The sequence below is a fragment of the Pseudopodoces humilis genome, chromosome 10 (assembly GCF_049639895.1).
Source record: "Pseudopodoces humilis isolate 2021_Gansu_Grassland_sample_001 chromosome 10, ASM4963989v1, whole genome shotgun sequence".
Taxonomy (NCBI): Eukaryota; Metazoa; Chordata; class Aves; order Passeriformes; family Paridae; genus Pseudopodoces; species Pseudopodoces humilis.
The window spans coordinates 26,691,847-26,717,062 of record NC_142209.1 but is presented as its reverse complement, the minus strand read 5'-3'; the positions used below and the strand labels follow the sequence as shown (position 1 = coordinate 26,717,062).

The 25,216-nt window shown below is 42.6% G+C and overlaps 1 protein-coding gene across 2 annotated transcripts in view; it reads left to right on the top strand.

The window, feature by feature from the left end:
* The first annotated feature begins 5,391 nt into the window (after window positions 1-5,391).
* Window positions 5,392-25,216, top strand: part of LRP8 (LDL receptor related protein 8) — a 176,702-nt gene continuing 156,877 nt past the window's right edge. For both annotated transcript variants that reach the window (XM_005521175.3, XM_005521174.3), the window contains exons 1-2: window positions 5,392-5,535; window positions 6,369-6,488. In XM_005521175.3, the coding sequence (XP_005521232.1) occupies window positions 5,466-5,535; window positions 6,369-6,488 (190 nt within the window). In that variant the 5' untranslated portion in view covers window positions 5,392-5,465. The remainder of the gene's footprint in view (window positions 5,536-6,368; window positions 6,489-25,216) is intronic.

Sequence of the window (25,216 nt, the reverse complement as noted above, 5' to 3'; positions counted from 1 at the left end):
CCTTTGGGAGCCACAGAGCAAACAGCCTGTGGTACTAAACTGCAGCTTCACAACACTGGTATATGGTCACTGTAGAGCTACATGAGACACTGTCAACTTCAGTTTTGCTCCAATTCTTGATTCCTTTGTTACTAGTAATAGGATGAACAGTTTGAATTGAGATATCTTGAGAAAATCTCACTGCACTTGTTACAAACTGTGGCCTCAAGTCTGCATTTTTGTTAGTTTTCACAGTGATTAGTGACTGTACAACAGCAAAGAGCAGAGAACTCTATAGCAGTGCTCCTCTGGCATGATGCAAAGGACCTTGCCAGACACCTAATCATCCCCTTTTTTTTTTTTTTTTCCTTGGTTCCTTCATTCTTATACTAATTAAAATTAATGGAAAAGGTCCCTATGGAGGTGGTAGGTTTGGTTGCACCCAGAGATCCATTGCCTAGGGATAGTGCTGTGGCAGGGTGTTCAACCTTGGGATGGGAAAGAAGGGCAGTTCTATGCTAACTCCTCTCTAGCTGAGTAAGAAGTTTAACAATGGACTTCAAAGCATCTCTTACCTTCCCCACACTCCTTTGAAAGAATTGCTACAGAGAGGCAGGAATGAGAGCATGAAGTGGAAGGAGATGGATTTGATGCCATACTGGAAAAGTTCTGTGATGTGGCAGTGCTCTCCAGGCAGTTCTGTTCCAGGGAGCTGCTCTTCCCAGCTGCTTTACATGGCCAGGGCAGTGCTGCAGGCTGCTGGGTAATGCAACTGGTAACTAACCTGGGCTGCAGGGCTGCAGTTATATGTTAAATTTAAGAGAGTGGTTGTAATTCAGAATTGCTCTGAAGACAATAATCCATGAGTGTGAGGTAGGGACTGTTATCTGTTTGTGTGTAAATGTAGTTATTGACTGTTTTACATTCCTGGTCACTAAATGCTGCAGTCTCATACCTGGACAAGGAGTGCCCCTGAGGTTTTGTTTGGCCAGCAGCGTGGCAGTGCTGTTTCATACTGCTACATATGCTCAGATAAAGGAGAAGTGGGTTTTAGGACAAAGAATAATTATGGCTGTGGAAGTGAGAGATTCTGGCTTGCAGGAAAGACAATTCTTGGATGACAAACGGATGTGGTCTGTAGTTTGATTTAAATCTTACTGTGTCCTCCTTTCTTTACTAGGCCATGAGCTAACTAAAAATAATGATATCATTAGAAGACCTGGAGCATGCTAAGGTGGTTAAACTGACCTTTTAGACAGGAAACCAGCAAAAGTCCTGATGACTGTGAAAGGTCCCTAAAATGTGAAAAGGAAAGGTGTATCCAATAGACAAAGAAGTACAGAGCGTGGATTTAAGTAAGAAATATGAAAAGCAAACCAGCAAACAGCTGACTTAGGGGATTGGAGTTCTCTATAAAGTTGTTGAAGTTAAAAGAGAATAAAATTAAGCTAAGAAACAAAGGAGATTATAGAAGACATTGAACAAAGCATTTTTAAACAATAAAGTTCCAAAAATAAAAGCATAGAAAAAGGAGATCAAAGAGACACCATTTAGTCAGAGACAAATAAAAATATGAATTGGAAAAAAAACCAAAAAAACAAAACAACCTAAAGAATTAAGAGTCCTTTTGCTTTCGCACAAGCAAAAGGGGATTTGTTCAAATGAAAAGTAATATCACCTGTCCTTAAAGTGCCCTTGCAAAGAGATGGATGAGGATGGCCACGGTGCTGGAGGGCAAAATGTTAATGACCATTGATGCTATAGTGACTGTGGTTAAATGCATGAGTTAGGGAAAATTCCTACAGCCACCTGGACAAGATTTAAAGAAATTAGTATGGGAAGATTGGAAGTCAGTCTAGGGAAACTATGAAAAGAGAGAAAGTACAAGAAACTTTTCTGTGCAGTTTAAAATGGGCAGATTTTGAAGAAGTTCACCAAAAGCAAAAGACTAAAGCAACTTAACAGATAAATACAGTAAGCAAAATATTTTAAAGCAGATTATTAAACAACCTACAAGCAAAAGTAGGTTTGTGAATTCCAAAAGTAGGAAGGAAGGTTGTTGGTTATTTTGAATACAGCAGGTAAAAAACAGGAGCTGTGTAAGAATCTGAAGGACAATTTCATCAGAAATTAACCAGTATTTATGCTTTGCTGGGCTTGTGGTTTGTTTTGTGCCTAAGTAGAAGCAGCAGAAAATAAATATTAGTTTTAAATGTAATATACAGTACTACATACAGCTGAAAACTCACAGTAGTTTTGGCAATAAAATTTTATTTTAAAATGTAAATAGCATTGTGGGCACTAACACATCAGTTGGCAGTTTAAGGGATGTGGCCACTAGTGCATTAGTTCAGCTAACTTTAATTAAAAGGTTTAATTTAAATACCTTTTTGCAAAACATATTACATTAGCATATCTAAAAGCTGTGACGGGATTGAAGGGTTGTCTAGTTAAAAGACGAGACTGAAAAAGTCAGCCAAATGGACAGGGCATATTTTCTAAGGTTATTATACAAATAGAGGAGAACAGGTTTTTAAATGTCCATTCGAAAGAAGAAAGAAATATATTATAGAAAGACTGAATTGTTTTGGGGGAAAAGGAGATAAGGGGGCAATAGCACAAATATTTCAGGAACATGGTCCCTATGGCTTGAAGAGTTTCCCAGTTTTCCTGTGGTTTCTCTTCCCTCACAGACTGCCATTGTACCTTTTATATATTTAGCAAAGATTTTATTGATAAATTAATGAAGTACCCACCATTCTTCCATTCCTGAGAGCTCTCTTCAGTGGAGCCTGCTCTCCAGTAATGGTCACAGGGCAGGGGAGGTGCTCAGCTTCTTCACATTCCTGACTGTGAGTATGAATAAAAAAGCAGGGACTCTGCTCTGACTTGGCACCATCACACCCAGGCTCCCAGTGTTCAATTAGATGAAATCTGGTGCCTTTCTCTAAGTCCATGTGGATGGCATTGGGTCACCTCATCTTGCACAGCAACTCTTGGCTGTGATGTGGCTACTGAAATGCTCCTGGGCATTGCACACATGTTGCACACACGGTGAGAAGGCCTGGAGCACATTGTTCAAGATGGACTTCTGTATAGTGGTGTTCTGCAAAACAAGGAAAAGTGTACATACAGTAGGCAAAAGCTGGAAACACCAAAGGAACTTCCACTAAAATAAGTTTGGTCATCACTTTTCACTTGCTTCTGAATGATTCAATTCCCACTCTGTGACTGGGTGGGTACATATCTGCACACCTGGGGGAGTAAAGAACCTGGTAAATGAATACAAGCCTGCAGAAAATCCAGGGTGCAGGGGGTCAGTTATTCATCCTGACACTGAAGAGACTTCTCTGATGTATAAGCTGTAGTTAGCACGAGAAATATATGGATCTAAGGGACCAATCATTGAAAAATGTAAATATGGAAAAAAGGTCTGGGTTCTGTTTTAAGAAAAAAATCGAGCTATAAAAATCATTTGTAAAATAGATGAAAGGAATGGTGTGGATGACAAACAATAGAGAGCTGGCTGACGGAGCTCTATAGAAAGATCATTTCACTGTTTTGATGTACCCCCTTGCTCTGTTAGTGGGTGTCTGATCTGTGATTTGTTGTGTAATGTGCAGTGGTGTGTGACCAACTAGAAGCAATAAACCACAAAGGTAAATTAAAAGGTAAATTAACAGTCTTAACTATTGGAACATAATGGATGAAATTACATTTCATTTCTCTTTCATACCAAATGGCTTCCTTTGCCCAATCTACTGCTCCTAGAGCACCTCCAGTTTCCTTCTTGCCTATGCAATTCCTCGGAGACACATATGTCCACAAGATGGTACTAGGCTACCAGTAGCCCCTACAATGGCTGGTCAGTGAAGGCTCTTGAAATTGCTGCTGCTCAGGTGTCACCAGAGAAGCTCACTCAAAAAAAATCTCATTAGTGTTGTTTCCTATGAGAGGCATTCAGACCAAAACACCTGCTTGGTTGGGTGTTTTTTAAAATGAAACAAAATTCCAGTAGGAATCAGAGCAGATCATTGCTGTGACTGATGCTCTGCACACTCACACCTGTTTTGTACCAGATAGCTTCATTATTGCCTTTGGAGCCACTTCCAATTTAAACTAATAAACTAACTTACAAAAGAGAAGAATGAGGCCATGAAATACAGTAGCTTTATGAATCTGTGTTTTGACACATTTAAAAAAGAGAAATTTGACCTAATGTATTATAAATACCTCATTTGCTTTAAGCAATTATTGTAATCTATCACATTGATGCAGCCAACACAAACATGCACTACATTTCTCACGCTAAAAATTGTTCAAACAGGCTTGAATAAATTGTTAATACTCTATAAGCTGCTAGTGGAATAGCTCAATGATTAGCTCTTCTCTTCACAGGATTCAAACGCATTAGTGACACTGCTGACTAATGACTTGCAAAATTTTTGTTAAAGACACAGGTGCATTTTCAAGTTGCAGCCCAGGTCTTAAGTCAACGGCATTTCAGGGTTTGAAACTGAAAAGCTTTGTTACATTGGTTTATGTAAAACTAGTGCTCGATCTTAATTTTTTTAAAATGGCACTCCACATATAATCATGTTAATTCTGTTGTGATGTTAGATTCAAGTTACTCTTGAAAAATATCTTCTCATAATACGATTATTGGAATGCTGTTAATCCCGACTGTATGAATAAGGCTGCGGTGTTAATTAAAGTCTGTGAACCGCTTTCTCATCAGCACCGTGCAAATGGAGTGATAAAGCAAGCCCCTGATAGCTTGGGAACCATTTGTCATTACTGATCAGACCGCATGTGCTTAGGCAGTAGAAAGGGTAAGCAGTCCCTACGCAGAGAGGTACCCACCTTTAGTGTACTTGGTACTTGTTTCACTAATTTTAATACAATTAAGTGGAGATGACCACATCAGTATGGCCATAATGAAATCCCGCAGTGGGAGATCTGAAGTAATGAGGAGAGCACACAATTTGTGACTCGAGGCCATTTAAAGGGGTCCGCGTGTTTAATTGGCTTAATAAAATTCAGATCATGAATGAGGCTGTCATTGTAACAGGGCCCACCGAGGGCGGCTCAGGACCTGAGAGCCTGACCCAGTCAGGTCCAGCAGGGCCCAGGCCCGCCCATCCCAGCGAGAGCTCCAGGGAGATCAGCCCGGCCTGGGAGCGCGCGTCCGAGCGCGGCCGTGCCATCTGCGGAGCTTCCTTGCGGTGGTCGCGGGCTGCCGGGGGAGGTGTCCCGCAGGTGTCCTTCCGGCGCTCCTCCGGGGGCGGGATGCCGGCGGTGGCCGCGCTCTCCGGGGCCGAGCCGAGCGGGGCCCGCCCAGCGGGGCGCGTCACGGCGGCGGCGCGGCGGGGCGGGGGCGGCGCCGGCAGCAGTCGGCACGGGGCGGGCAGCGAGAGGCGCGCCGGCTGCGCGCACCCCGCACACGGCGCGCTGCCACCGAGGGAGGGAGGGAGCGAGCGAGCACCATGTGCCGGCCAGCGCTCGCCCGGCTGCTGCTCCTCCAGCTGCTGCTGCTCAAGCTGCACCTCGGCAAAGGTGGGTCCGGCGCCGCACGGCCGCTCTCCCTCAGCGCCGGGGTCCCCCGGCCTCAGCGCTGCTGGGGAGGGCGCGAGCATCCTGCCGGCAAGGGCACCGCGGGGTGTGCGGCCGCGGGTACCCCTCGCCCCGGTGCCCTGCGCGGGGTTTGGGACCTGCGAATGGTCGGGAACGCTCGGGGGTTGCGACCTGCGGGGGCCGGGCACGCTCTTCAGCGGGCGAATGCAGCCCGAGAGCTGGTGACAGGAGCTGCCACCTTTAATCCCTTTCAGAGGGGATTTGTGTCTCATCAGGGCAGCGCGGAACCGAGTCTGCAAAGCAGATTTGCTCCGTTCTCCCCCCGCCCTCAACTTTAGTTGGGTCAGGTCCCTTTTCCCGGGACGGCGCCGGTGCCTGTTCCGCCCCGCGTCCCCAGGTGTCGGTGCGTTTTGCCCCGGTAACGGATGCGCAGGAGGTCCCAGCATCGCTGCGATTTATAATTTTTCTTTGTCTGTTGTATTTCGGGTTTAACCATCTTCTATTCCCAGGCTCCTTTTCCCTCCGCCTTTAAAACAATGCGGGGAAGCACGGGAATGGTCCCTTTTATCCCTGCACAAAGCATCTTCGGGATCGCTGCCCTGCCCCCGCGGAGGCGCGTTTACCTCAGCCCCGCACCGAGCCGCTGTACCCCGGCGAGCCCAGCCGCAGCCCCCACCCTCAGTCGCCGGCGGCTCCCGGCGCCTTGCCCGGGTTGTCCGCGACCGGGCCGGGCGGCGAGGCGGCCCCGGGATGCTCCCGCCGCCCGGCCGTGAGAACGCGCTCCTCTGACCCAGGCGCGGCCCCGTGTCTCACAGGCGCCGTCAAGGAGTGCGAGGAGAACCAGTTCCAGTGCCGGAACGAGCGGTGCATCCCCGCCATCTGGAAATGCGACGAGGACGATGACTGCTCGGATAACAGCGACGAGGCGGATTGCCGTGAGTATCCGTGCCCTGCGCGGCGGGGCGGGGGACCGGGAAGGGCGCGCTTCCCAGCTGCGCTGCGCCTCTTTTTTTATGAATGAATGAAGTCGCGCCGTCCCCGGCCGCGGCGCCGATTGGCTGCCGGGAGCAGCAGATCCGTGACGCGGCGCCGCGGGGCAGCGGCTCCTCGCTGCCGGCTCGCCCGGCCCGGCCCGGCCCGGCCGGGACACCCCGAGCGCCCCGCGGCAGCCGCCACCTGGCAGCTCCCTGCCCTCCCTCTGCCACTCCCCTCGCCTCCAGCAACGTCTCTGCTCTGAGCGCCTGAAAGGAACAGCGCAGTTTGTGCCCTCGGGCCAATTGGGAGAGATGTTAAATCCCGGGAAAGCCCGTGCTTAGGGCCAGTGACAGGTGCTCATTTGAAATGCTGCTTATTCATAATCATCCCACAAGATGTGGGGTGGGTGTGAGTCTTGTGTTTAAGAATGTTTGCAGTCAGGGTGACGAGGCAGATGAACAAGTAGCACTGCTTGGCTTTGCAGTGTCAGCCATGTAACACTAACTCTTTCATAGTGTAAGGGAAGAGAGAGCAAGATCTATATCCCAATTCTGAGGAAATGGTACTCGTTCCTTCTCCTGCGGTCTGGCCCTAGTGTGTATCAGTGAAAGCCCATAAACGCTGGGTACTTTGTAGGGTTGAGCTGTTATAACTTGGCTGTTATTTTGCTTACAGCTTCTGATTGCCTGGCAGAATTTGTCTCAGCCATGGAGTGTAAGAAGCATCTGTAAAAGAAGTTACAGAGTCTAAATCTTGAAAAGAAGTATCTTTTTAATTTGAAGATTGAAGTTGCAAATAATGTAGCAAGTACCACATCTCTTGAATGATCTCTGTAGCGTAGTATGTGTTGAATGTGCATTCCGTGCATGAACTCTTCAAGCTCATAGACCCAGTGAATATATCACGAAAAGAAAGGTCACTGGTTATGTGTTTTTCCATTAATGATTTTCCTGTTAACATCTTCTCGCATAAGTCTGTGTCAGGTGATATTCAGAGTGAAGTCTAAGTAGATTAGTTTAAGGAGAGCAGGGATTCCCAAACTCTTAAATTATAACAAGACGTTCCCTGTGAACACCCCATAACATTTCTTTCTGGTTGCTGTTTTTATTCTGAGGACTTGATTGGCTTTATGTATGGGTTTGTTTTTTTTTTTTATGATCTGGGGAGTTAGAAGCATTAATTGAGATACAGAAATGGCTTTTACAGGAATTATAATGGTACTATTTAGAGGCAACTTAGAGGAATGTTTCACATTGCAAAAGACTCAGGGAAGCTGGGGGTGACTGAGAACTGCCGTGGACTCTTGTGTAGCCATAACTGGGAATGTTTTCTCAGAAGTGTCTGTTTCCCAAGAGACACACTCTGTGGAGTTTCCATTAATTAGTTTCCACTAATCTGTGTAAGCACTGGGAATCTCTGAGCAGGTATACAATGCTGTTCTTGAAGCCTTCTATTGAAAACCTCTGAGCGCTGTGGTACAAAGGCTTGGTGAGCTGCAGGTGACCTGTGGGCAGTGCTTTTGGAGCTGCTTTTCAGAGGTTGGGATCATGGCAGGAGGAGCATCTTGAATGGATTCTGGACCCTGCATCCCACATGAAAGATCAGGTTTGTGTCCTGAGCTCTTGCCCTGCCATGAGTGAGTGGTTCAGTATCTGGGCTGCTTTTTTTTTTTTCTCCTTTTCCTTATGATCAACCCTCTAAGCATTGTGTCAGGAGAGAGAGTGTAGGACAACATGCTGTTGAGCATCAGCTCAATGTGGATTGTGCTTTGTTAGAATGCTCATTGCATCTGATTTAGGTTTATTTCAGAGGGGTTTTATAGTTCTTGCGTTTGGGGGTGGTAAAAATATGTTCTTCACTTTAATCTGAATTTTGCATTTATTATTGATTGGGAATCAGACTACAGAAATTGCTCATGGACTGTTAATTTATGTCATATATAGAGAGACTTTGCAGTTGCGTCTTCAAACAGGCTGAAAGACAAAACTTGCATTTGTCATGCACGTTTTTCTCACTTAAATTGTTCTGAACACTGTTTTATTCTGAAAGTGCATACTGCTTTTCAGCATATGGAATGTTGGGAGTTCTGCTCCCTGGGTGAAAAAATACATTCCATGTTTTCTCTTCTAGATACCGCCTCTGTTATCGCTTCTGCAATAAACAGATATTTATTTTAAAACTATTTTATGAACATATGGAATAGAAAAAACTGTTCTGGAAAACTTAGTATGCCAGAGTGGTGATGGAGAGGGAAATGAATATGCAGGTAGCCTGCTGGCAGTGAGTACTGATAAGGACCCTGATAACCTTTGTAATTACTTGATGATTCTTCTTCCCAGAGCTGATAATGTATTTGTAATAGCTTATTGCTGCTTGTGTATATGCTCCCTTTTTGAAGAGATGGGATAGTCTTTATCTGTGTGAAGAATTGGTTTATCAAATCAGTTCCTTGTGGTAGATGGTCTAATATGCTGGAAAATTTTGTAACCAGGAGTATCTTAAATAGTTGGAAAGAGTTGATTTTTTTTTTTTTTTGACAGGATTCTATGGGCTTCCTACTAGAAATTGTCTTTGTGCAAGAGTGAATTTTTGTTTGTTTGCTTTTATTTGTGTCCCTTTTGTGTTGTGTCCCGTGTCTGTTCCCGTTTCCCCCCATCCTTCCTGCCCCAAGATTTGCTGCCATGTTTTGGATTCTAAGGTGAATGTTTCAGTAATGGAACTGTATCACATCTTGGCATTTGCTTTCCTCTGAAACCCTTTTCTGTTGTGGCTGGTAGTTCAACTTACCTATTAAAGGTCTGATGTGTGAGTAAATATAGCAAACGTTGGACCTGAACTCAGTTCTAGTTTTTAAGGTCTGTTAATTTTATCTAGGACAGGGTTTCTGGGCTAGCAGAAGAATGGTAGCCAAGGAAGCTGCCAGGAAGGGAGGAGATGTTGCTCGTTTGTGTATAGGCACATGACTTGTGAAATGTTAAGAGAGAAGGAGGAGACACTAATTTGTGTGCATTTTAGAAATATATAAAAATAAAGCAGTAAACAGATTGCCTAAGTATGAAGATGCCTTTTTGCTGTCATCTTTTCAGAAAGTTATGACATTTTGAGGAAATGAAAATAAAAAGGGAGTAGGGATGTTCCTTAAAATGTATCTGTGGAAAGGAAACTAAACTCCATAGAGAAAAACAGTGAAAGTTACACTGTTTGGATTACTGGGGAAATCAAGTTGTAAATTCTGGAATTAGAAATCTTGGGTACCTATTGCAAAATTTAAACCTGTCCTAAAACTATTTGTTCTGCTCTATGCAAAAGGATTTGATTGGGCTCAGTCCAGTCTGTGTAGACTTGGAAAGACAAAATCCCAGTCACAACTTCCAGCTTGCAGTGCCGTGATCTGCGCTAAATGTGGTCCATGCAACAAGGCCAGGGCTCCAGGGCTGTTTTGCATGTGATTTCTGTAGAGGCATTTTAGTCCTTCCCTGTGATACGTTTTCCTCTCTGGAAATGCAGGAAAGACTCTTATAACTCACTTCAGACAATGCTTGCAGATGCACTGTCATTGAGACATTTTTTGTAATGGTACAGCAGCAACTTTATAAAACATCAAAGCTACTTTTATAGTAGGAAAAATGTCCATTTTTTGAGGCACAGTGTTTTAGCAAAAGCATTCTTTGCTGAGGTACTAAAAATGTGGGATACTGACTTTTTTTTCTGTCTCCCTCAGGAAAGGTGAAGGCTGCAAAGCCAGGTCAGACTAGGGATCCATGTGCTGTGTGTCCAGGGTGCTGCTGCTGTGTGACACATCACCCAGAATGGAAAATCCTAGAGTGCTGTTCCAAAGGGGGAGTGGCTCTTGGAGGCTTTTTCCACAGCTTTACAAGTTCATTCCTGCTTACCATTGTAGCCAGCAGAAAACAAGGGAGACCTTGCAAACAGCAGCCAGACACAATATATTTGGCGCAAAATAAGAGCTCTTACTTTGATAGTTGTGTTTGATTTTATTTTTATGATGTAAGTATGGTTCACATTATCTTAACCCAGATGTGAGTATGGGCAAAACACACTTGAGGACCTCTGCTTAAATGTTTCACTGTTGAATAAACACTAAATGTGGCAAAGAGTATAATTGCAAAAAGCAATCAGTAGCTTAACCAGTTTTGTAAAATTGAACACAAGATGCAGGATCGTTTCAGCTTTGTAATACCTGCCTGCAGGGGGACACATCCAAATGCAGAATTACTATTTCTTCTTTAAAGCTCCATTTTCCACCTTTGCACTGGTACCCTTTCTGTGGTGTTGCTTGCTGGTGAGGACTGCTCATTGGGATATTTTATAGACAGGGTTGAGACAGGTTGAGGCTGCTTCAGGTATGAGATGCAGTCTGAAGGGAGTTCAAAACCTGTTCCCATGTGTCCAGGGTAAACATGTGGCATCAGCAAACATCCCCTACCTCAGCCCTTGCCTGCCTTGTGGCCACAGAAGGTGGCTGTGTACATTTCCTGTGCAATTGGGAGGAGGAAGGACTCCTGTTCTTCCACTGGCTTTGTACAGAGAGTGCGCAGTTTGACTTCTGCTGCCTGTGTGGAAGCCCAGGAGGCAGCCTCATTGTCTCTATGCATTTCAGTTGAAATTTCACTAGAGCTGGAATTCGGGAGTAAAAACATATCAAAAAGCCTATTTGAGAACTAAATTCTGGGTCCTGTGCAGAGTTAAGTATGGTCTGGGTGGCTTTGAAGCACAGGAGTGTAACTGTGTGCCAGGCTTGTAGGTTTTGGGATGTGACCAAGTGACACACTCACAATGCCACATGTATTCTATAACTTTTTGTCTTTTGTCATGCATTGCTCCAATTTTTCTTTCTGTTTTGTATTGAGCCAGTGTCCTGTATGCTGAGTGATTGCTGCCTGCCACTCTGGAGATGCCTGCACACGTCGCCACATGGAATTTTAGGGTTCCTTGACATACGCATGATTGTGTCAGTGATAGTTTAACTGTGTTGTGTGACCAGCTTGCATGCTTATCCCAAAACTGGAAGCACTAGGAAGACTGGTGTTGAGAGGCAGGACTTGTTTGCTTTTCTGTGTGGCTGATGCCTGCCTGTCCTGGTTTGTACTGGGTTCATGTCCAGCTTAGGCTCAAAACCAGTTACTTATTTCTTGTGTTCCACAGTGAATGTTTTTAGTCCTTTTTATTTATTTTTCATTATATTCTTAGTGTCTGCTGTGAAAAGACTAACTTGCATGTTTTTGGTGTCTGGATTATCTCCCCTTTTAGTGCACCCTGCTGCAACATTTATGTAGAAAATCAAGTTTTAAGCACATGCCCTTCTCCATTTCCGTATTTCCTGGTACATTTTCTTGACGAGTTCTATTTATGCAGTTTTATTTATTAAGCAGTCTAGATGCAGACCGATTTCCAGAAGGTGGTGATTTTCTATCACTCCTGCTCATGGTCTGGGGAAGAAAGAGAGAACTGAGATGGGACCACTGAAAAACAGAAGAGAGAACTGGGGTGTGTGGGAGAGACACTGGGGACACGGTTACAGAGGGAAATGAGTGCTGCTGCACTATAGCAAGAAAGCACAAGAGTTGCTCTAGATACAGTTACAGGAATGAGCTGTGAGCTGAAAAGCTTTCCTGAGGTCAAGGAGAATGGGAAGAGTGAATATAATTATTAAGTTCAAGAAGGAAATTATGAAAGTGCAGTTCAAACCAACATAACTTGGTTTGTTTATTAGAAAGCTCAGAGCTGTCATTCAGAGGATACGAGCATATTGTGTATTTTGAGCCAAGGTAGGAAAATTTCACGCAGAGCATTTTAATGTATAAAGAAGCTGTGGCTGCCCCATCCCTGGCAGTGTTCAAAGCCAGGTTGGATGGGGCTCTGAGCAACCTGGTTTAATGAAAGGTGTCACTGCCCTTGACAGGAGGTTTGGAACTGATGGTTTTTAAAGACCCTTCCAACCCAAACCATTCTGTGATTCTACGAAAAGCTGATGCAGACCAGTTCTCTTGTGTCTGCAGTGTTCTACACCCAGGCTTAGCATAGGTTAGACTTGTGATTTCTGACTGATTGATGTTAACAGTGGAAAATACTTAGGATAATTTAATATTAATCAGAAAATGTTCAGAAGTTTATTCAAATTGCAATTATAAGACCAGAGAAACCAAGTGTAGTGTGTTGGTGAAGACATTTATCTTATACACCTACACTAAGAGATTGCCAGTGCTAGAAATAATAAGTTTTCTTGACTCCATTGTCTACCTAAAGGACCATGAAACACTCTGTTACACCTGAAAATGTCTAACCATTATTGATTCCCACAGCTGTTTCTAGTACAGCAGATACCCAGCTTTTGTTTCTGCTGGCCTTTTCAATGCTATCAATTTTTTGAATTCACTGACAGATCTGCCATGTCTTTGGTGTGCCTCAGAGGCTGATGTTGTGTTAGGGATGCATTTGTGGTAGAATTGATTTGGTGTGAAGTTCTCCTGGTCCTTTTACTGGTGACCTTTTCTTCTCTACAGCTTTCCCATTTTCCTGCAGCTTTTCCCTGGTAATTTCAAAGATGCTCCCAAAGCATGCTGTTGCTCAATTCTACTTTTCTGTGTCTGCCTTATAAAATACTGTAAGATGTCAGTTGTTCTTTCTTTTTTTTCCTTTGCCCAGGAAAACAAATCAGTAAGTTGTGTTTGGGTGATGGAAATGAAGATTTGGGTTGCTGCTTGTTGTCTTGTGCAGTAGCATGTCCTTGGCAGAAAAGGAGTCTCCTGCTCTGGTGTGCTCTGCTCCCATTTGCTGCTTACAGCCAAAGGAAAATCCTTACTATTTTATGGTGCATATGCAGGAAGTGTTGGAAAAGCTGAGTGTAGTTTCTCTAATTCTCTATTTTCCATTAAAATTATTAATATTTAGATACCCACAAGGGAGGGGAAAAGGGTAAAAGGCCCTTTGATAAAATTAATGCAGATTTTCTGCTCTGTGAAAAATTCTGTCTGAAATGCAAGTGATAAAAACCTGATTAGATTTTAGAAGTTACAGTAATACTGTTAATGAGTAGAAAAATAAAACTACACCCTTCCACACTGAAATATTTTCAAAAGCCAGATTTTAACCTTTGCAAAGCCAGAAGATTTTTAAAGTAGGGTTGTGAGCTCTGTCACTTATGGTCTCTCAGGATGAAATATCCTGTTTCTTGCCATAGTAATGACGCCCTGGTACACTCTGCTTCTGTTCCTGGCAAGGCCCATGACTTTCCTTCCCAGAGCTATGGCAGATCTGGCAGCCCTGTGCCTTTCTCCTCATGAAGAGGTGAATAAATGGTGTTGGAGCTCTTCTGCTCCAGAGTGACTCAGCTGTTCAAGAGTCAGCAGTCAAGCCAAGAACAGGAATGAGGCCTCCTACCGACCAGTCCAGTGCCCAACACACACAATTGCTCCTTGCAGAGGTACCTGTTGGACAAGTAGAAGGGTTTCAGTTTTTCCTCCAGGTTTCCTGGTTATTTTCAGCCTAAGCTAAGGCCTGGCAATCAGTCCAACCTCCCACTTAATGCCAAGAGCAAGTGTTAGAAACTAGGAGTGAACAGGATTTAGAGCAGGGTTGGAGCAAGGCTTACAAACCTTTGGGCTGCAGCCATGTAAAGTGAGTTTTATTGCAAATTATTTTTCTTAGATGTTCTATTTCTGATACTTCAATATTATTAAATGCATTATTAATATTTATTAAATGCTTGAGAGCATGTGTGGCACTGTACCAGGACGGGAGCAGTGAGGGACTCAGTTTCCATGGCAGCAGGAGCACAGTCCTGTACTTGCAGAACCAGAAGGACTCTTTTTGGCAACTGCTGTCTGTGCTGTTGTGATTACTTTTTCTTTTTAAATATAGATATATTATTTAAAATCTAATTCATTGGTGCTGCAGAATCTTGTCCAGAGTGTGAATTTTGCCTGCTGTAAGTTTCTTTATCTATTTCTTGAGTTCTAGCTTTGTTTCTGTGGCTTCTGTGGTTTGATTTCTTTTACTTGCAAAATAGTGAAAGAGTACAAGTGTGTGTTTAAAATTCATTGTAATAGGTGGAAATTTTCTCTTGATTTTGGTTAAATTTGAAATGTTACATTGTTATAGACTTCTTTTCCTTAACAGGTAGATATAGCATAGATTTATCAATTAAAATAATTGTTGAAGAAACTGGTGTGTGCAACTGACAGTAAACTCTTAACTGTACTATGTCCCTTATTTAGATAACTGCTCCAGTTCTAGGTTTTAACTTTGTATTTTATTTTAGCTGGCCTTGTTTCATACTTTCTTTCATGCTGCCTTTCTTGATATGTAAGGTGATGTACAGTGGGGTGATACTTTGCTTCATTTCAAGGGGTGAATTAAAATTTTTTGCTTGATCACAGGTCTTTGTCCTGCTGTGCAATTACCCAGTTGAGGTTTTCTGTCTGTCTTTGCTTTCCATGTATAAAGTTAACGTGATTAATTTCTTTTCAGACTTTTTCTGTTTTTGTTGTTCTAGGTGAGTAAGGCTGTAGGCATCTTTCCAAATGTGTTGCATGAGTTTCCTACGATAGATAGCAGCTGCTTGGCTTTCTGTTTGAGCAGTGATTGTAAAGCAGTAAACCTTGCTGGATTTACTGGATGTGTTCCATCCAGATATGATGCTACTCTGTGAGATCCAGAGAATTGTTAAGAGCATAAAAATCAGCTACAGCAGGAGTAGTGAATATGTCTGCACTGAGAATAAGAATTCTGGATGTAAACGTACAACTGTTCCTGTAGACTTTTCATTCTGAATCACTGTTGCATCTATTGAGCTACTCATAAACAGAGAAATGGCCCAGTTTCTTTGATAGCAAATGTCAGTGCTGACTGATGTAGGCCAAGAAATACACCTCCTGCCTCTGTAACTCAGTGCTTCTATTCTTGTTTGTGTGGTTGTGTTACGCTCATTACACATTTGTCATCCTGTGGCTGCTTAGCAGTTCAGTTTTCTATGAATCTTCCCCATACAAATGGGCTAAATATTATCTCAGGGATGTGAAAGTTGATGCTTGGGGAAGTTACTCTGCCCAAGGCTGTAGAGTGATTCAGCAACTCATTGTGAACATTAGTGACTCGTGAAGAAAGTCCCCAATTTCTTTTTTCAGGTGCATTATTGCGTTGTTTTACACAGATAATCGCGTTTCTTGGATTAAACAACTGCTCAAGGACTTTGCCTTTGTCGTATACAATTCATAAAATATTCAGAAAAACCCCAGTGTTGAGACAACTCACCATTTCAAAATTTTAGTGCTTGGTCAAATGCAAGAAATGCTTCAAATATCTCACTTCTTGTATTTAGTGTCAAGAGACACAGGAAATACAGATGTTTGAGGCGTAGCATAATATCTTTGTTCCAAAATGAACTTAATTTTTGTACATTCCAACATATCCTGGAGCATAGCCTGTGTACAGTCAGACTTCAGTACTGCAGTGACTTCTTTAGCTGGCCAAAAGTGCCTGTTGTGAGACAGCACACAGTAGACTTTTTATTTGCTAAAGTGGCTCTTCCCATTCTATGGGTGTCTCTTTCACCTCTTTCACCTCCTGCCCACCCCTTGCTGTTATCTGAGCATGAACTACTGAAGTAACTTATCAGTCATGAACCCGTTCCCCCATAAATTATTAGTAATGTATCATTTTCTGAAAGGAACCAAGATAACTGAGGGAGTTTAATTTGCTATTGTTTATTTTATTGTTGCTACTCTTTTCCTTCTTCCTTTCTCGTGCAGAATAACAAAGATACAGTTAAATTGCGCAACTCTGAAGTTTGCACAAGGTGGGCTCAGTACATGATTTAGGAGGGGTAACCTATATGGGCACTGCTCTTTGGCAGGTGATAAATAAGGAGTTCCAAAATGAACCTCTGGACTAATCTCTGCCAGGATCACATTGGTGTGTTGAAATCGCTTTACTTCAAGCTCTTTACTGGATGATTTCTGTTCCCTCTTTTCACAAGAGCTCTTTTAACCCAGAAATCTGTCCTATTTTTTATAAAATAATGTGTTATGTGTATTTGCCCAAGGTGCCAGTGCGTGTTGATCCCTGAAGTGAAATTAGGATTAAGAAGCTGCATTGACAGGTGCTGAAAATAATCATATCTGTCCAGTTCTTGACTGCAGGGTCTCTGATTGTGGCATAGCACTTCAAAGAGAGTGAGTGTAGAGCAGGGGAGAAATCCTGGGGCACCCTTTTGTAGAGGGAAATGATAAATAATGTACTTAATTTTTCTCCATGGTTGTGGACAAGCATATGCCTGAGCAATGTGGAACCTTTCCCAGGCTTGCACACAGCATCTCATTGCCTTGCTCTTCCTTCCAGTCTTTTCCCATGAGTTTGGCCATTAATTCTCAGAGCTCTGTTGCACAGAGTGCCCATCCTCAACAGCAATGCACAAAGCCTTTGTTAACACCTTCCCTTGCTCAGACATTGCAGGGAGCTCTGAAAAGCTTGGCTGAGAGCAGCAGGCATTTCTTCACATTCGATTGTGCACACAGTCATGTGAATATTGCAAGCCTTTATTTGTGCTAATGCTTGTAGAAAGGATTAATAATTCCTGCACAAATGCTGTACTTAAGCTGGCAAGAGACTGCTAAGTTCGCTTTGCCCAGACTGAATTATTTTATTTACAGTATTTGTATATTTTGAGATTTTTATATTTTATATTTGAAATGCAGGTTGAGGCTGCCAGGGTGACAAGTGTTGGAGATTCCAGAGCTGATGTGGAGCTCCACACCTGCTGACTGTTTATTCCAGTTCAGGGCTGTTGTGAACCAGATTGTTGGGCACTGTGAAGTGCCCTGGCAAACAGTACCCCGGGAGATGTGTGTTCACAGAACAAAAGCCATCACTGTCACTGAACAGTTTTGATCCTCCAGCTTTCAAGGTCAGGACTGAGATATTCAGCACCATGGGGAATGCTACATTCCTGCAGCAAGACTTGGGGTTTTGTTGGGGATTGTGGAGTCCTTGGCTTTTGGGGCTCTTGCCCTGGCATCTTCATCCCTGCCTGCTCAGTGCACTGGAGGAGTGTTTAAAGAAAACCTGAAACCAAAATATCCTTTTGGAAGACTGTTTTCTTTCCTTTTCCAAGCAGGCTGGATAGCTGTCAGTGAGTTGTCCATAATAATAAGGGTTGAGCAGTGATCTTTGTTGCTTACTGATTCCTTTTCTGAGCCTTGTTGTGCAGGCTTTATCATCATATCACAGGGTTAATTTTAGAATGCAAAAAAGATGCTTCTGTGACAGTGAAAACCACCGAGGGGGAGGAAGGCAGCCAAGTACAAGACCTAATTTTCCCCCTTCCTACAAAAGTGTTTTTTTTCTTCCTGTGGGGGAGTGTGAGTTTGAATGTGGCATTAGAAACATATTCATCAAGGGGTTTAGGGCAGAATCTTGCTATGTTGTTTTTGAAAAGGGTTCTCTCCTTGCTACTTGTTTCTAATGAAGTCATGTGGGATTAGGTTTCCTGAGAGGAAAAAACAAACCTGATGAGATCTAGAACAACAAACTGGAATCCCCTTAATTTAATTTATGGCCATTCTTTGTGCCTGTGGTACACCTGAGAGCTGTATCACCTTTTCTGGAGATTGCTGGGGGTGAATTTCCTGTAGATGAAGCATTTTGGTGCATCAGCTTGACCTTTTACATAGAAAAAGGGCATGTGTAAATGTCACTTTTCTACAGTAGTCAGTAGGGATTATCTGCCATTGTGTTGGGTTTTTTCCTCTGCTTTTATAATAGCAGAGATTTTTACAGCAGTTTGACATGTAAGAATGATGGAGGTTTCACTCTCTTATGCTGGATAAATTCTCGTCAGTAAATGGGAAGGAGATGATTCATACCTATTAAGACTGTGTGTGAGAGAGTTATATTTCTTATTGGATATGAAGGGGAAGATGGAGGCTCTCATTTCACTCTGAACTGTTAGAATTCAAAATGTTACATGATGAGTGTCTCGGGACTTGGGGAAGATATTTGCTGTGTGTTCTGCTCTAATTAATTGTAATGTATGGTGGGGGTTCCTTATTACTTTAATCTGCGGACAGCGCTGTCCTCTGATGTTGAAAGTTGAAGAGAGAAAACATCTTGTCTGTGTGAGGGCTCAGCCTGATCTTGCTGCTGCAGAAGTCTCTGAGGAAATGCTGATTGGATATTTTAGATTGCTGACTAAAACTTGGCCCTGCAGCTTCAGAACCCAAACCTGAGCTGCTCCCTGCTGGCGTAGTTGTGTTGAGATGGATGTCTCTTAGCTGGAAGAGCTGCTGCTGTGGACCTAGAAAGGCTGAAAGGAGATGGATTTGTGTGGTCCATGAGGTCCTGCTGAGAGAACAGCTCTGGCACAGGGCTGTGCTGGCCAGGGCTTCTTCACAGGGCCACCCTCATCAGCCAGGCAGAGCTTCACCTTGGGTACATTTTATCTCCTGAGGTGGGCCTGTGAAATAATGGGGAGGGGAACAGTGTTGGCAGGGATATATGCTGGACAAAACATGAGTTTTAAGTGATACTTCAAGGGATTTTTGTTCTTCATAGTTACAAACAGTCACAACTGACAAAAGGAAGCCTTTCCAAACCCAAAAATCAATGGCTTCATGCCTGTGGTGTTCACAAAATGTTTTATGCAGCAGTTTTCACCAGGGTATTACCCTATCTTTCTTTTAGCCTCCAGAAGTGCATAGAGCATCATTGTGGAGCTACAATACAAATTCTGGCCTTGGACCACTGTTTTGTTCCAGTGAGGATTAGCTGCTCTCTAATTCTGTTTTAGGGGTGAAAGTACAGTTTCATTCCACTCCTGATCTCATGCATCCCCCTGCTACAATGTTGTGGTGAGGACTTGCCATTGGCAAGCCATGGAAATAGAAACCATCCATATTTTCTTGACCATTCAGTCTGTCTCCAGTACTTCTTTTGCTTGTGTTTCCCAGTGTCCTGCTAAAGGAAAGATCAATGGCAGACATATTTTAGTTTGTGATACCCTTAGTTTTATAATGATCTTGCTTGCAATTTGGATACTGTAAAATTGCTCTCTTAGGCTGCTTAGTCTGCATTTACAGCTCTGCTCTTTGGTGGAAGAGGCCAAGCTCATTCTAATGTATGGTGTGTTATTCCACAGCTAAAGCAAGTTCTTCCTGTGCTAAATTTCAGGTGTCTCTTCTTTCTGGAGCAGAAAGACCCAGAGCTCTCAGTGTGATAAAGGTGCAGCATGTAGGCCTGAACTTGGACACAGGAAGTCTAAAAGTGCAGAAGATCACAAGGTTAACATGGTATTTAAATTTTATTGAGAATCTGCTTATCACAGGAAAATCCTTTCTGTGGCTTTGACTTTGCCAGTGGCTCTGGTGTTCACCCTGGCCTGAACAGCACAGCAACAGCAGTTTCTCCAGGCTTGGCTCGTAGTTTGCAATGTTACCCATCGCAGCAGGAAAAGACCCAAGGAAGATGAGCAGCGTTCCTCAGTCCCACAAAATGGAACTACTGCCTGGGTTCCAATTAAAGTCCCAATTAAAGCTCCTTGCCCTGCTTGACAATATTGTATCCATGCCTGAATATGGCTTGTAAAGTCTCAATATTATTGCGTTAATACACTTCCTTATGAGAAAACTTGAAGTTCATTTCTGGTTTAGATATTGTGCAATATATTCAAGTGACAAAAAGAAGCAAAGCAAGAAAACTCCAACCCTGAACCAAAGCCATTTGCAGAGGTGCTTTTTCCTGCTAAGCTGCAGGCTACTAGATTGCAGAGCTCTTGGTGAGTTCAAAGTGAGTTTATTGTTGCTGTATGGGTATTTAGTGAGTCAGTGTAAACCTCTTTAATTCTGTTACGTCAGTAATGAAACTTTCATCCTGCTTTTTCAGTACCCTTTCTCAGGTAACATTAACAGGATTTCCCTGTAAAGTATAGGTACTAAAACACTTTATATTAGATTTTTTTGTTTGACTGGAAAAAACAAGCAGGAAGAATTGCCAAATGTGAGTAGGCATTCTCCATCTCTATCACTGCTGTGCACTTGTTTATAAGTATATGAACTTGATGGAGATTTCTTTTGATGAGCTTTTGCCAGGTTGGCCTTTTGTTCCAACAGCATTATGTCTGACTCTGCCTTGGAGTTTTCCAGCATGCTGTCTCTCCTCTAGATGAAGAACAGGTTACTGTGACTCAGACCTGCCATTCTATTACAAAGAATTTCTGGGCAGGTGTCGCCCTGAAAACTCAGTTTCTGAGCTTGCTAACATAGTTTTCTAAGGACTTTCCCAGGACAGTAACTGTAAACATAGATATGTGTACATTCTTTCTGTTACACATCTTCTGATGGGCATCTCTCATGGCCAGTTCAGTGGGAAAGTGTTATCCTGACCATCCAATTCCTGGCCATGGTAAGAAGCCTATAAATCCTGGGAGGAAAAATGAACTCTACTCTTTCTTGCACCACACCTCAACCTGTGTCCGCGTGATCTATTGATCTTCAGCGGTAACAGGCAGGTACCTGTAGAGTAAATCTGTACTGCTCTTGCAAGGATCTTTGTTCGTGAAGGCCATTCCAGGGGCAATTTTCAGGGGAAACCAGTGAGAACCAGGCCTGCTGAAGGGTCACTTGAGTGCTTTTGACAGTTCTGTCCTCAGGTATCCACTGGAAAAATGCTTCCTTGTGCAGAGAGCTTGTAGTGTCAGCCTGCTTGATTGGGCTTCACACCTTTGCATCGACTTATTGTTGCTATTTTCCATGGAATTGGCTGTGCATGCAGAAAACTCCTGCTGTCAATGCAGAGAAATGGAAGCAATGCAGCTGCGTGTCAGGAAGGTGCTTCTCTGCTGCAAGAAGTAGAAATAGGAAAGTTAAAATGCCTACCCTACCTGTCTTATTGTTAGTGGGGTGGATAGGCTCCAAAAGTAATACTAAGGTTATTCTGTAAATTCCCTATTTTTAAAAATGAAAACAAGAAGTCTCATTATAGCCATTGATGGTGTGCATTGAGAGCAGGAAATCTAGCTGTATTAAAATGTGCCTGATCAGGCAGGGACAGGGACTTGGAATAAAATCCCTTTCTGAGCTTTCATTGACAGCCTCCTTCAGGTCTCATTTTCCCACTTGTGAGATGGGGAAGTGATTTGTCTTTATTTTTCTAGAATAGTGCAGTCGATAAATGGGCAAAAGAGTGGAACAGGAGCTTGGTATTGCTGTTTAGTTAAATGTGTGTGCTTGCAAACAAAATCAGCAAGTTGGCATTTGGTCAAGAGAAGCAGCTTTCAAGTTTAGAGGGATGGACTTCTGAATCCAGTAAGAATATTGAATGCAACCCAGATGGCATCCTGGAGGGAAGTTCTGTGGCATCAATTAGCTTGTAGGTGACCATGCTTCTAGCCAACTGTGAGTTATTTGGCAGCTTGCCACTTGACTGCTAGTGAAAATTCAAGAGCAATGAGATGAATTAAAGTTCCTCAGAGACAAAGGGAAAGATGTCTTCACTTGAGAAAAGAGATTTGTGAATACTATTTCTTAAATGATTTAAGCTGTCCGCTTTTGTACAGCCTCATATCTCAGCATCACTTATATACTTTCCTTTGCTGAATTTGTATATATAAACCCATTTAAAACTTCTCTCAAATTTCACATGTACTTTGTTCTGAAGAAGGAATCTGCAAATAAAAGGGCCACCAGTAGCTGGATCAGTGCCCACCAGTGCCTTTGTAGCTACTAGAAGGTGAACTTAATTTAACATTTCCCTCTGGAAATGATGTTCTTATCTAGATTTTAGGCTTTCTATATTTTGGTTAGTACTAAATGAAGTTGTTGCAGTCTGGACTCAAAAAGAGCTGCCAAATCCTGAAGAAGTGGCTGGATTGTAATAGATTGTATTAGCACAGTTTCAGATCATCCCACTGAGGACTGAGTCTAAGGAGCAGTAAGAATAAACAGTCATGGGACAGATGTGATTTATCTGATATTAGAATGAGCTGGGACCAGTTTTTGTTGACTCTGAGTTTGTTCATCAATAACATAAATACTTCTGCATGGCTTTTCGTTCTTTAAAACAAATTAATTTTAAAGGGGCTTGAAATTATCTGTGTGTCTCAAGTGCCAACATTTCAGATGTCTTTTGCATCTGTGCAGTGAGGGATAATTAGGTTTGTAGAGCAGATGTTGTGAAAGCCTGCACTGCAGCATGCCTGGCTGTTTCTGGCCACAAAGATTTACTCCTGGGTGCACTGCCTTTCTCTTTATGTAGGAGAATGGCAAATTCCCAGTCTTCTGTGTGCAGTAAGGACTTCAAGGTTCCATACCGAATTTAAGCAGTAAATGCTTCACTAAGAGCTTTAGAAATGAGTGGTTTTACTCTCAAGAATTTATTTCAGCTGCTTAGTACTGAGTTTTTACTTTGCACTGAAATATGTTGTGGCTTTTTCAAAAAGAGCAGAAGTGTTTGCAAGGAAGTACTAATTTTTCACTCTCTTCTCCTGAGACGTAACAATTTGAAAAAAAAAGTCCCCATGGAAAAAGGAATGATGCCATTATCCCAGAATTGCATTCTGTTGTGTACAACCTCATGCTGAGCTGCTTGCTAAAGGGAATAAAAAGATTTTATAAATAGCCAGATAGGAACAAGGCTATGAACTGTTAGTATGGATGTACGCTAAGAGTGACCTGGAATTGACTTTAAACAGTACAAACTGTTCTTCATGACACTTTCTGGTCTGGAGATGTGGTTTTGCTGTTTTATCACATCACACAAGGTTATATGCTTCTCCCAGTGTAGCTGTTAATGACAAAACCAATGTTTTGATTTTCAAAGGATTATATATAAAAAGCTATTAAGTGGAGGTTTTTTTATCAAAAAGTTACATCTGATTTTTTAATGAACTGACACTATTCTATGCAGAGGTTTTTTCCCTCATCATGTCATCAGGTGTGCCTGTTTGTCACATACAAGGGCTTAGAGAGCTGATCTTCTACCTTTCAAAGGCCACCCATTTGCTTTTATTCCAGGGGGGGTCGAGGCTCTTTCAAAAATGACTTTGCTGGGTCATTCCTCCTGGCTTTACTCCTATACAGGACACAGGATTGTTTTTACAGCTTCAAAAAGATGTGTGAGAAACAACAGCAGCTTCAAGGAAGGACCTGGAGACACAGCACTAAAAAATAAATGCATTCAAAGCTTCCCAGGAGTGCATGTATATGGAAAAATACTACATGCTCAAATCAATACAGTGGGAGTTGTATTGGGGTGTGCTTTCAACTGAGCTTCAGAAATGGGCACTAGTTTCATATTTCTGTCTTACTGATGCTCAGTTGGGTCAGTTATGTTCCAATTCAGAGCAAACTCATCTTCAGTTCGAAGTTACTGGAAGTGTTAGGGATTTCCTCGACCTGGTTCTTGCTTTCTTAGTGACTACTGAAGGAAGAAGCATGGGCAAGCACTCCCAGGCATTTTACAAGGAAAACCAAAGCCTATTTTTAGATTTGATTTTTTTAAAATGCCTGCTGAAAAAGCTTTCTCTCTCTGCTTTGCATAAGAATAAACCTGGCAATCAGATCCTTATATAAATAAAACTTGAAGCCTCCTCAATCAATATTTTGTTCCTCTCTTGGCTCATATAGAATAAAATCACAGAAGAGCTAGTTAGTTTTCACAATTAATGCTGATCTTGCAACAAAAGTCACGATTTTAAGAGTCACCTGATGTGTCTACAAAGTCCTGGTCAAACAATTATTTTTCTTTCTCCAGAGGTTGCATTGTCATGGCACTATTCTGCTCTGAGGATTTTATTTTTCCTATCACTTTTGTCAGAATCACGTTTGAGAGCTGCACGTTTCTCGTCTTTAAATATTGTAATAATTTGGAAGTCATCCTGACAACTGAGTCATCTGAGTGATTTTCCTCTCATCTTCCATACAAGGTGAATCCTCCTTGTGCTTGCTGCACAGGAATGTTCAATTCCTCCCTCTCATTTACTTCCAGTGGTTTCTGCAGTTCTCTCTCAGGGGCTGTGAGAGAGGAGAGAAGCAAATAAATATGGCAGAGGGTTGCTAAGAATATACAAAATATAATTTCTGTTGCTGGCAAAGCTCAAAGTCTGTTTCAGTTTTCACTCGATCTTTCCAAAGAATCCCTCCAAAAGTTTCTATTGTCTTATCAGAGCTTTGCTCCAAGGATGCTGGATGAACTATCAAATCCCAAAGCACTCCAGACCTTCCCACATGTAGCAGCAACTCTGCAAGGAGGAGTGGGAGCAGTGCCCTGTTCCTCCTGTGGGCAACAGGCAGATCTTGCAAAGGGCACTGTAATATTTTAGTAACTGCTGGTATAGTTTATTTTCTTTTGATCTCTGAGGCAGAAAAGTCTCACAAAGTTGCAGAGGATTTAAAATTTGGAAACTCAGCTGCTGATCATTGGCACCAATAGCTGAACTTTGAATCCGATGCAGCCAAAGGTGTCTGAGGCTAACACACATTTTATATTGGGATGTTTCCAGATAAAGGATCATTAATATTCAGGGTAGAATAGATCTTGATTTAACCTCTGGGCCCTCTATAGTGTCTCTTGTGGTGCTGTGTTATTGGTCAGTATAAAAAGCCCAATTTAATCCTCAGTAAGAATTCGAACTTTTGTGACTTTCATATTTCAAAGTCTGCTCTTCTCTCCTCTGGGA